The sequence below is a fragment of the Suillus fuscotomentosus genome, assembly GCF_016647785.1.
Source record: "Suillus fuscotomentosus strain FC203 chromosome Unknown F5891scaffold_31, whole genome shotgun sequence".
NCBI classification, from domain to species: domain Eukaryota; kingdom Fungi; phylum Basidiomycota; class Agaricomycetes; order Boletales; family Suillaceae; genus Suillus; species Suillus fuscotomentosus.
This window is the reverse complement of record NW_024539543.1, coordinates 25,275-37,788: the sequence shown is the minus strand read 5'-3', so window position 1 is coordinate 37,788 and position 12,514 is coordinate 25,275. Positions and strand designations below refer to the sequence as shown.

Genomic DNA, 12,514 nt, shown 5'->3' with positions numbered 1-12,514 from the left:
GGAGAGAGCTAACAAGTATAATCTCAGTCTGTTGAAATGGACTCTTTACATTGAGGAAAGTACCTAACAAGTAAACTACAATGTGTTAGTTCTGTTTTGTCAATGGTAGGTAGAAATATGATACTCACATCTCAGTCTGTTGAAACGGACTGAGATGTTGCTACAAAAACATTGAGTGTTTTAAGTGCGGGTAGAGTAGGAAAGAAAATTGTAAGTAAATATTGCTGAGCACGATCCGACGTCAAATGTCGCTCGTTCATTGCTCTTTCGGGATGCGCTCGTACCAGTCTACTCCCTCATCGTTCCTATCTCGGATCCATTGGCCAAAGTCTCTTCGGATCGCTCGGAGTTCAACATGTTTCTGGAGGAGTACCCTGAAGCAAACTGTGGGGCCAAGCCACTCTTCGATGCAATCCAGTGCCGGCACAAGGCACACAGAGAAATCACTGCCAGATGAGCAAGCAAGAACGGCTGGCCAGAGGTCCAAGCATCCGCCTCACGCTGACAATCACAACCTGCATTCAGTCTTCCTGACTCGGAGTTGATAGAGGAAGCCTCGTCCATCCATGCACGCACACACTGATCCATAGCACAACCATTCAAGACTCATGGACATTTCACCACCCCCACACACGCATGCACACAAACTAGCTTCGAAGTTCTGTCTCTTAGTACTAGCACTGTCCTCCTCATAGATTTGTTTTTTTGTCGTGGATTCACACACAGCTGGCAGGACTCGACAAAATAATTTGATTTGTTTGGCAAATCGTTCGTCGAAAGGAACTCGAAACGTAGATTGCATTGGCCGGCGATGAGAAAGAATGCAAAGCGGCACGCAAAGACTTGCCTGCCCCCAAAAGCAGAAGGGTTCCAGAAATCCGGCCGAACCCGGACGTCACGTGACGGTAAAACGGCGTAAAAGTATCTCACACTAAAATTGAAAATTCCAAAAACAACCTGATACGTCTGGGCAACGGTATACGTAGGACGAGAGAGTTTCCGCTAAGACGGAATCTATGTAGCAGCGGATTATTTATTCGAACCGGAAGAGGAAGGCTGTACATACTGTCAAAAATTAAACGCGCTAGTCCACGGAGTTATATTTTGACTGGCAAAGTGTAGACTTGAGATCGATGTTGGAGAAGAAATCTTTGAGTTCATTTCACATGAACGCGTTTGACCCAGTTGGGTGATGACTATGATTCAGAGTACTCAGAATTGATCAGAACTTAATTAATGCAATCTCGAGACCTTCATCCTCTCAACCAGAGACCATGAATCTAGCATTCAATAGAGCAATCTCAATTCATTCGGATCGTGCATCTTCCATAAGGTTGGATTAAGATTCGTGAGCAATCATACCTCAGTGATGATTTACGTCGATGTGAACTTTCCAGTTAGAGCGGAATACGACCTTCAGCGACTGGCAGGCAGCATGATCTTATACCTTCAGGAAAGCAACTCCTTGTGTCATCTCCTTCTCTAGTAGTTGCTCCGCGCCACGCAGTCTATTCCAAATACCGATTTATGTAATGTGAGTTTGGTGTTTCCCATCCAAGATGGGCGCTTACAATATTTCCAGACCATCGTCCAATTACTAAATTGTAGACCTAATAAGCATGATGACTTCCAGGCTGCGAGTGCTAAAAGGCTTGTCAACCTCCACCACGACCTCGTGAGAAATCAAATGCTCAGTGTATTCGAGCAGGTCGAGTATACCTGGCGCGTTCAACAACATGAAACTAAAAAATTTAGAATCAATATTGGAATGAACAGTGTGGGAGAAATCAAACAATGTCCACATCATCAACAATGAGAATAAGCTTTCGCTTCTCGTTGTATTTGAGCTGCACAAGTAACTCAAAGCTACACCGCGAGCCAGTCTCGCATGTTGTGTCACAAGATACTAAGCAGATAATAAATTCGGTGGTCTTCAAGCGCACGGAGAGATGCAAAGTCGATGGAAGCTATAGACCTAAATCTGATGACGCTGACTATCAAGACAAAATGCCCTGAGAACTAGCATTGGAGCAATGATAGGTGATATCAAGTCTAACTCGTTCAGCGCCTCGCAGAGAAGAGGGAAGAGGTCCATACGAGCGTCGGGAATGAGTGTCTGGCACTGAACCTTCTTGTTAATTTTGAAGGATCTGTCCGACTTCTTCGCTGAACTTGTGTCTAGAAGGTCCAGAGTACGAAGGTGAAGCCGCGACAAAAAGGACAAACAGGGCGTTATGTAATGAGGCAGGATATCGCGGTGTTGCTGGGAATGACAATACCTCAGTAGAAGAGGGTGTCACGTGTGAGAGCAACGCGCAAAACGTACACCAGGAGTGAAGAGGCCACTGCGATTCTTGATATACGTATAGCTTGATACATTGCCTACCCTGTCACGGTTAGAATGCACCCTGACCCTTCCCAATATCATAGCGGCGCGTGCGCCAATCCCCGACTCGGCCGACGAATACCTCTTTGGGCCTGCCCTTTATCGTGCCACGTTTTCTGGGGGCATCAGTTATCACATTCTCGCTCCTACAAATATTGACACGTCATTCAGTAACATTTATGTAAACTCCGCTCGAAGCCAGGTGCCGAAGCCCAGGTAGTCAGGGAACTCATCGATGGAAATCCAAGTTGTACAAACACATGCTGAACGATCTGTGTACGATTTGAGCAGTACGTACTTGATGCTGCGCGAAATCCAACTTCGACGTTTGCAACGGGTCACCTTTCTAACAAACATCAAGCTCCCCGCGCAGAATACCATTGCATCACCAAGAGCTGCATTCCAGAAAACGGGGCCAACTTCCCCGGCGGTGTTGCCAAGACGTGGCGTGGATCCAAGGAAGGTAGTGCAAGGGAAAGGAGGTGCACGAGGAGAGATAGTTCCGAGTGCGTGGGTGATAGTTATGGTGGCGAATATTGATTATGAGAGTAGTTAGACACAGGTGCGGGAGAAAGAGTGTTGAACTGAGTGTGCGCGTGCCACACGTCCTCCATTCTTCATGACTGATGCGAAGCAGGACTCGAAGCAAGACGACGGACACCAAAGAAAAATCCGCAGCAGCTCACTCCTGTATACACAAAGTCTTCCGCTCCACCAGTTGAGCCTTGTGCTTGTGTTTGAATTGGTTGTGCTTGAGATGATTGTGCCCCTGATAGTTGACCTGATTGCGTTGCACCGTTGGTCTGGTTGCTGTTGGTACGTTGCATAGCTGCAGCCGCTTCCGCATCAGTTTCAGGGACAATACCATATCTCTGCAGTGTATTGTAATGGAACGAAATTGGAGGGACGACGAGTCAGCTCACATCTTCATCTTGAGCAAGAGGTACATCGACGGTGCGCGTGGAATGTCCTCCAGAAAACAACTTGAAGTCGAAATTCCAGTGTCGGGACTGTCGTTCGATTGGTTGGGATGCATTTGCAGGTCGTATGCCGAGATGTATGGAAGTAAGCAAACGACGCCAGCGAATAAGGAACGATGGGCTTGCAGCAGGAGCTACATGACGAGACGCGTGGTCTGATTCGTCGCCAAAGAAATCATTGCCCTGTATCTGGGTGTCAGGCGAGAAAGGTGAAGAACAAGAAAGTACACTGACATATCTTGCCAGTCCTGTTTTTTTGGCCTGCTGATTAGATGCAAGACGGAAGTCGAAGGTCTGACGAGACATGAGAAAAGGTGGGGTTACTCACAATTGGTGGACGCACGACTCTCGGTTGGGCTGGAAGTTCCTAGTAAAAAGTGAGATGTATTGTGAAAGAGAAGCGGAAACTACTTGCCTTGAGCTTTGGATTGCCATCATCTGCGCCCTAGATGGCCAAAACAGTTAGGAGAGAAATTAAACAACAAAGTGCATACGTACCACAACTTTGAGCGCTGCCTCCAGGCTCCATACATATATTTTGTTGTCTAGTCCAGCACTGGTAATGTATTTTCCATCGGGGGACATGGCAACAACCCTGAGTTCGTCATCATGCAAGAGTGGATCTCCGACTGCCTGATTGTTCTTGAGATCCCAGATGCGAATGGAGTAGTCAGCTGATGCGCTAACAATATACCTTTCATTGGGAGTAAGGCAGAGGGATTGGACGGCGTAGGTGTGACCCCAAAAAACGACGAGTTCCTGTCCATCAATCGCCCGCCATTTTCGGATGGTGGTATCAACTGAGGCAGAAAAGATATGTGTGCCGTCCTTGGACCAACACAATGACATCACATCGTCCTCATGTCCCTTGATTTCGATGAGCAGCTTGCCGTCCATCGACCATATGCAGATTGGACCGATCCCACCACTCGTGAATTTGTCGCCTTTTGGGGAGTATTTCACGGCTTCGACCCATCCGTGACTGGTCTTTATGGGTGGTGCTATTCGTCGACCAGTATTTGGGTTCCAGCGTTGTATGGTGCCGTCTTCTGATCCACTTGCTATCTCCAGGGAATTGCGAGACCAATCAAGGCACCTCACTGCAGCAATATGCCCCTCCCACGGGTCGCCAATCATGCTGCCCTCCTTTATATTCCAAAGCCGCAGTCTGCCGTCTTCACTCTCACAAATGACCATTGTTTCATCTGGGGATACTACCATCGAAAATATCCCTCCCCCATCGCAATTCAAAGGTTTTCCCACTGGCTCTCCGTCTCTTTTCCACTGACGAATCGAACTGTCGTCAGATGCGCTCATTATGTTGCCACTGTTACACAAGTAGGCAAGGCCCCATATGCATCGAGAGTGACCCTCGATGACGCACTCCGGCATCAAGCTTCCTGCCGGACGATCTGGCTTTGGTTTCTTCCATGACGTGGTCCGAGTATTGTGGTTGACGAAGTAGGACCGACCGAGTGGTGAGATGTGCCATTCGCATCCAGGAACAACGAGATCTCCAGGATAGTCTATGTTCAACGGTGAGTTCGTCGCTCCTTGTAAGTTGTCACAATTTCATCCCTCACCTAGTCGCACTCCTGGTAAAGGTAAGTTTAACGAGGTCAACACGAGCGTGTCATCTTGATATAGTGTTTCACCATCCGACGTCATAAACTGTTGCCACATAGGAGGAAGCGCTTCATTCCCGCCTGATTCTAATTGAGTAAGCTAGTAGGTATCACAAGGTAGTTGATCACCTCCCCAAAGTGCATCTTGGCGGTGCTGTGCACCATATAGTGGTAAATATTTCGCGCTCGTCCTATATATCGACGAGTGCAATGGCGCTTCTCCTAGTCTCGTTGACATGCTTGACTCGGCTTCTTCGCGTGGCATGACGAGGATGTCGCGTTGTACAGACAGACTAGACAGTGAAATACTGCGCAAAGTCAGTAACTGAAGGGAAGGAGAGATACCGGGCGAAAGTGATGAAGAAACCTATTTTAAGAGACCTATTTGGGACAGTTCTGCATGCTGTAGTTGCAGGCGCCTTGACACCGCATGTCAATAGCTGTGTTACCACTGGATCAAGTACTTATCGTTCAAATTTTGAGGCAGTTAATACCGTCTCGTCAGCGAGTGTAATTATATGATGTTTGTTTGAGGTGGTGCATACACATCGAATCTGCACGCTGCATAGTACAGACCATCACCAAAATTACCGATCCAGAGATCACATGATATATTGAATTTTCTGACGCCACCAATTGTATATACCTGTGATATCTGACATTTGAAATATCGTAGCGATACAATGACATCAAACATACTGTCTGTCAGACACAAGTCATCCAGTAGAGTAGCTGTCAGTAAGATATCAGACATATCCAGATACATCCAATGTATTATATAGAGTAATACAACGAAAAATGCGTGAAACAGTACTAGTACCGATTCTACCGAACCATAACCTCGTCACACGTCCCACCCCGTCACGGTTAGAATGAACGTGACAATTCGCGGTTGTGACAACACGCGCTTTTCTCAGTGTCCCCTGAGGCTGCCAGTGCGACAACAGAAACAGAAACCATCCTCCACCGCAGCTCTAGATCTTCGTCCAAAGGCTCGAGTTTTTCTGAACTTCTTTCAAGCACAAAACCCGTACTCAAAGCAGAACAGTCATCGAACTCGTTGTAAATGGCGAGTCTCGACAAGCTTGCAATCCGGGGCATTCGTTCTTTCGACGACAAGCAAATATCTGTCATTGAGTTTTTCTCGCCAGTCACTGTCATAGTCGGACACAATGGAAGTGGAAAAACGACTGTCATTGAGTGTCTGAAGTACGCAACAACGGGCGACCAGCCCCCAAACACTCGAGGTGGCGCGTTCATCCATGACCCGAAGATGGCAAATGAAAAGGAAGTCAAAGCTCAGGTCAAGTTACGATTTCATGCTGCCAATGGAACACGTATGCTTGTCGTTAGGAATCTCTCAGTGACAGTCAAGAAGACTGGCTTAACTATGAAGACCCTTGAAAACATACTTGCACTTGCGGATAGCAATACCGAAAAGGGCGGGAAGGTGAGTGAGAGGCACTTGGATCTTAGACTAGTCTGAACATTCCTGCCTACACCAGAGGGGAGCTATTTCCACGAAGTGCGCTGAGATAGACACAGAAATCCCCCATCTCCTTGGGGTATCGAAGTCTGTTCTGGAGAATGTAATTTTCTGTCATCAAGAAGATTCGTACTGGCCCCTTGCCGAACCTTCTGCGCTCAAGAAGAAATTTGATGATATCTTCGAGGCCACGCGGTGAGTTTTTCTATCCTTGAGTGGTATGACCTTTCAGCTAATATATGAACTAGTTATAGTAAGGCGCTCGACTCCATAAAATCGTTGCGCAAAGATCGCATTGCAGACCTCAAAGCGGACAAAGAACGTTTAGAATCTATTGCTAAAGAGAAGTCACATGCCGATAAACTCCGCGGCCGTATCAACGACCTGAACGCGACCATTACCGGAAAACAATTACAGTACGAAGAGACTAAGAAGCGGTACGAAGAACTTGTCAAGAACAATGCTCGCTTCTACGAGTCCGCTACCCAATTCCGCGAGTTGTACGTCAGGGTTGAGAATCTGCAACAAAAGAAGGAACATTATCGACAGGAGCTTTCGGAGGCGAAAGAGAGCGTGCAGGAAGTTGGAGGTAACTTTTTGTTCCTGTTTACGCACTGTGGCTGACATTGAGTGCATATAGGCACTGATGAGGAGCTGCAAGAGCGCTTGAGCAACTTTGGTCAGAACATTGAAAAGGAGAAAATAGCTCGCAATAGACGCGAGGTGGAACGCCAAGACCTCGAAGATGAGCTTGCGAAAACACGAAGGTCGCATGTGGAGCTTATTAATGAACATGGAGAACTTGCTGCAGAGGCCAAGGTGCTCATTCAGTTTGCTTTTGCATTGCGTTTTTTGACACGATCGTTAGGCACACGACCGTCGCATCTCCGAACGCGAAGAACTCATCCGTGACATCAGCGACAAGAACAACATCAAGGGTTACAACCACACTCCTCTTGAACGCGAGAAAGTAGTTGAATTTATCTCTCGGCTCGGGGATCTCCAGCGTCGACAGAGGTCCGAATTTGATAAGCTGCAGGTGCACTAGGCTGGCAACCCTGGCACCCTTCAGTGTACTAATAATCATACAGACTGGAAGGAACAGTAAAAATGATGAACACAGCCGCAAGTTACGACTGCTTCACACTGAGCTGGAAAGTCTTCGTATGCAACGAGGAAATACACGCGAACAGATCGTATGTTCACATCCTATTTGATTCTCACAAGCTGCTTTACACTCTTTCCATGATAGAAAGAGCGCCAAGCTGCTATTACCAAAGCTGAATCATCGGTCGACACGATGCAGGGTCTCGCATCTGAACTGCGCACTCTTGCTGGTGATATTGAGGAGAAGAAACTGCGTCTTGAGAAGATCAAGGCGGATATGCAATCTGGCAACTTCGATGAACGACTGAGCGCGAAGGCCGTGAAGGCACGGAGTATGGAAGATCAACGCGATACCCTGAATACGGAACTTCGCGGCCTGAGCCTGCAGGCGGAATCGAGGGCTCGGTTGGATCTCAAGCGTGCAGAGATGCGGAGTAAGACATCAGATACCAAGAACATGTGAGTTCCTTATACAACTTCTTTTGTTTTCTGACAGCTTTTTTCATAGCCTTGAGCTGTGCAATGTAAAATTCCGGAAGTTGATAGGCAGAGATGCAAGAGCGGAAACGATGGAGCGTGATATTGACCGTGTCTCAAGGTAAATCTGCCTTTCATTATCAGGACTCGCTTAACCATAATGATAATAGAGAGAAAGATGAAGAGCTTGTCGAGGCAGAGGAAGAGGCCGCTGTTGCTAACAAAGAGCTTCAACAAGCAGAAACAACGTTATCGCACGCAAAATCCGAGATGAAGAGTAAGCGGGACGAATTGAAAAGTAAGCACTCGCACCTATCAAAGGCACATCTTGAACCAACTTGACCATAGAACTGGAGAAGCAACTCAAGGACGAGATTGAAGGAGGGATTGCTTTCGACATCGCCCTCTCGCTCGCAGAGAAGGAGCTCGAAATTCGCAAGAAGTAGGTGACTCCACAGATTCTTCTCAACTGATTGCTGATTCCTACTACAGTGAATGCAAACCAGGCGTGAGTCAAGTGTATGAGCAAATTTTGAAAGCAGGACAGGCGAAGAAACGCTGTACTGCCTGTAATCGCGGTCTACATGACAATGAGATGGCCGGTTTTGAGAAATATGTATGTGTAATCCGAGTTCATTTTCGAGCCATGATTTAATGATTACGCATACAGCTCAAGGAGCAAATCAAGAACCATTCTCCAGAGGCAGTCGAGGCTCAGAAGGCCGAAGTTACACAGTGGGAAAATGAATTGAAGGACCTCCGTGCTCTTATGCCTGTATTCACAACTAAGGAGCGCATCAGGACCCTCGAGCTTCCAGCGCTGGAGAGGCAAATCAAGGCTTTGGATGAATATCTTCCGTCCAATAGCGAGAAGGCAGAGCAGGCAAGATACCCTTGTGAATTTCTGAAACTTGAAATCTCATTTGTATACAGGCTGCTCAGAGATTAACCGATCTCAAGAAGGACATTAGAGAAGTTGCTTCCTTGAAGCAATCCTGCCTCTACCGTAGTCACGTAACCAGAATGAGGTCGAGCGACTCAAGAGCGATATCAAGCAACTGGAAAAGGAGCTTACCTGCTACTGGTACCGCCAAGACTGGTGATGATGTGCAGAGGGAACTTGATGTCCTTTCTAATGAGATGTACGTTGTCTACCCGGCAAACAATCCTCTAGCTGATCTGTTCACAGCCGCTCAAATGAGAGAGAGAGGCAAGCACTCATGACAGAGCGTGACCACCAGAACCAATTGCTGCGGACGAATGAGAATGACCTGCACTCGATGGAAAAGAAAGAGAACATCCTTTCCAATCAGATCCGTGACAAGGATATTATGGAGGAACGTATCGTCACAATGACCAACGAGATCGCGACCTTACATACAAAACTCAAGGTCAGTTCTTGAGTGTCTAGAATACTAGAGGCTGAACATTGCTTGTGCCCTTATGAATCCAGGAACTGGACTCAAAGATTTCAGAGGCGCAAGCTCCCATTGATATGCTCGAGCAAGAGCATCAGCAAGCCATAGTCGACCTTGATGCAAAGATTCGCGAGGCTCAGCGTTCCGTACAAGAGCTCAACACGAACGTTGACAAACTTGACAATCTCAATAAAATCGTTGAGCGGTATGCCATTACGTGTGTTGTAAGACTCCATTGACATCTGCTAGGTATATTCGTGACAAGCGGGCCCGTCTTCTTGTTGAGTGCGCCGACAAGATAGAACAATTCGAGCAGGACATCAAGGATCTTGTGACCAATATCGAGAACGCCCGGGATGCCATAGCTAAGATTGACCGGGATATCAGCGAGAGCGGGAGTTTGGTGGCAAATTTGCACGGGAACATTCGTATCAGAAAGCTTTCCCGTGATATAGCAGCTACACAAGCTGAAATTGACTCGTGCGATATGGAGGGAGCTGCAAAGGCCAAGCGGAACTTCGAAGATCGTTACCAGGTCGAGAAACAGAGGGAAACGGAAATGCAGAGCAAGGTAAGAGCTCGTTCACTTTCACACTTCAGTCTGCATCATCTCATGTTCTGCAGTATGCCCATATAGGAGGCGAAATCAGTTCCCACCAAGAGCAACTCAAGATGACAGAGAAGGATCTACGTGACTTCAAGGATATCAACAAGCGGTATACCGACCAATTGGTCAAGGTTAAGGTCTGAATCCGGTTCCGATCTGCAAAATCGAGTAATTTGACGCTTGCTTAGATGTGCGACATGGCAAATAATGATCTGGAGAAGTATGCTAAGGCCCTGGACAAGTAAGCTGCACATCTCTGGCCCTATGGTCCTATATTTATGTCTCTCTTAGTGCCATTATGAAATACCACGGTCTGAAGATGGAGGAAGTCAACGATACCATGCGTCATCTCTGGAATAAAACGTATCAAGGAACCGGTGTGTACCCTTAACGTCGTGTCGTGGTTAAGTGCTAATCGCTGTTAGATATTGATGGTATCAAAATCCGCTCCGACGTCGAAGGTGGCGCATCAAAGCGATCCTATAATTACCGAGTGAGTGCTTTCTCGCCACGGTAAATACTGTTTCGTTGACATCCTTTTAATAGGTTGTTATGACCAAAGATCAAGTCGAGATGGACATGCGTGGACGATGCTCCGCAGGTCAGAAGATGCTGGCCTCAATTATTATCCGTCTCGCTCTCTCTGATTCAGTTTGGTCAAAACTGTGGCATTCTGGCGCTGGATGAACCAACAAACGCTCTTGATGTGGAAAACATCGATGCACTCGCCGAGAGCCTTGTCGAGTAAGTGATCTTCGATGGCCCTTTTCACCGAGAAGTGCTAACCTTTTTGAAGCATCATTAACGAGAGGAAGAATCATTCTAACTTTCAGTTGATCATCATCACACACGACGAAAATTTCCTTCGCAAGCTTGGTCAAGCTGAGGTGATGGAGTATTATTGGTAAGGTTGTACCTCTGCCGTTTTCACTTTGTTTATTTATATGCAACAGGCGTGTTTCGCGAGATTCAAGACAGAAGTCTACAATTGAACGCCAAAGGTTCCGGTGAAATTGTCGATCCAACATCTTGGCTCATGCCAATTGATTTGTTTGCTACATCGTCATACCCTGTACAATCATCGAATTATCTTACAATCTGACGTTCTATAATACCACGAGGTGCTTATATATCTCGTGCAACATTCAGGCTGATTGATCATCATTTGTGTGTCCACTGCGCTACACGCTTGGGTCTGGCGAGGAATGCTTGGAATCCTTCTGCATGATCCTCCAGCCCGAAGGTCGCGTGGTAAAGTCTGCTTTCGAAATGAAGCCCATTCTTCAACCCCAGCTCTTCAGCTGTCAATGTTGATGTTCAACAATGCATAGTACGCTGTGAAAGGTACTTGAAGTCACTGACCTTCGTTGACCGCTTCCTTTGCCATTGCTACGATGGGTGCGGAGAAACTCGCTATCTTGCTTGCTAGACGATTATTGCAATAGTCAGGTCACTCTTAGGGGAACTAAACGCTCTACATACCTGTAGTCAGGGCCACACTAAAGATCTGCTCTGTAGGGAGAACCTTAGCCACAAGCCCGGCTGCTTCGGCCTCCTTTGCGCTAATCATCTCCCCCGTCAATATCATGTGCATTGCCTGACAAAATAACCATTAGTGATGCTGTAGATACCTGATCTTGCGGCGATTACTTTTGATTTCCCAATAGCTCTGATTAAGCGCTGCGTCCCTCCAGCACCTGGGATAGTTCCCAGTGTGATTTCTGGCTGCCCGAACGTTGCGCTCTCTGCTGCATACAAAATGTCACACATCATCGCCAGCTCACAGCCACCTCCCAACTGGGTGCACGCTGTGTCAGTCGATCGAGGTGAGCATCGAGTGATCGACTCACTGCAATACCATTGATGACTCCGATTATTGGCTTATGGACAGCAAAAAACCCGTCATTTAGATTCTTCAGATAGTCTTGGTTGTATGCATCGATAAAGGACAGTTCACTTTGCTCCTTGATATCCGCACCAGCTGTAAGATAATCAGATTGATTCGTGTAGAGAGATTTCGGAGCTGACCACAGAATCCTTTCTCGTTGCCCGTCAGGATAATAGCGCCTATGCCGGGGTCGCTCTCGAACGACCTCAAAGCATCCAATAACTCGTTGATCAATGTTCCAGATAGTGCGTTATAAGCCCTAGGTCGATTGAGCTTGATAATCCCCACCCTTTCGGAGCGTTCAACGATTATCGTCGACTCTGACATACGTGCCGTCGGCAAGTCTTGTGATCATCTACGTCCTTCACTTGAAGATTTGAAGCCAATTGGAAGAGTTATTATTGGCACAAAGCCTGATCACGCGCTCCGCACACGGCGCCGATGTATTCTTGAGTCACTGTTGATGGACTCACTGCTATCGCATTGCGAATGTATGCACACCGTCGCAGCTAGGTAATAATGATGACGATAGAGCTCTGC

At 47.1% G+C, this 12,514-nt stretch overlaps 2 protein-coding genes across 2 annotated transcripts; one reads left to right on the top strand and one right to left on the bottom strand.

Annotated features, from left to right (window-relative positions):
* Positions 1-6,057: 6,057 nt before the first annotated feature.
* Positions 6,058-10,994, top strand: F5891DRAFT_1189393 (uncharacterized protein; the record flags this gene model as incomplete). The annotated part of the gene is made up of 23 exons (XM_041367159.1): positions 6,058-6,441; positions 6,497-6,672; positions 6,726-7,066; positions 7,118-7,296; positions 7,346-7,516; positions 7,569-7,673; positions 7,730-8,043; positions 8,093-8,182; positions 8,232-8,359; positions 8,410-8,503; positions 8,554-8,677; positions 8,732-8,986; positions 9,022-9,203; positions 9,251-9,452; positions 9,515-9,684; positions 9,729-10,050; positions 10,104-10,223; positions 10,275-10,327; positions 10,378-10,463; positions 10,512-10,579; positions 10,649-10,687; positions 10,739-10,830; positions 10,883-10,994. 23 exons carry the CDS (start codon positions 6,058-6,060, stop codon positions 10,992-10,994), a joined length of 3,807 nt encoding a protein of 1,268 aa, XP_041225165.1.
* A 253-nt stretch (positions 10,995-11,247) lies between these two features.
* On the bottom strand, positions 11,248-12,301 carry F5891DRAFT_953350 (ClpP/crotonase-like domain-containing protein; the record flags this gene model as incomplete). Its single annotated transcript, XM_041375175.1, has 6 exons — positions 11,248-11,387; positions 11,449-11,511; positions 11,569-11,683; positions 11,737-11,883; positions 11,937-12,067; positions 12,115-12,301. 6 exons carry the CDS (start codon positions 12,299-12,301, stop codon positions 11,248-11,250), a joined length of 783 nt encoding a protein of 260 aa, XP_041225164.1.
* Positions 12,302-12,514: the final 213 nt, after the last annotated feature.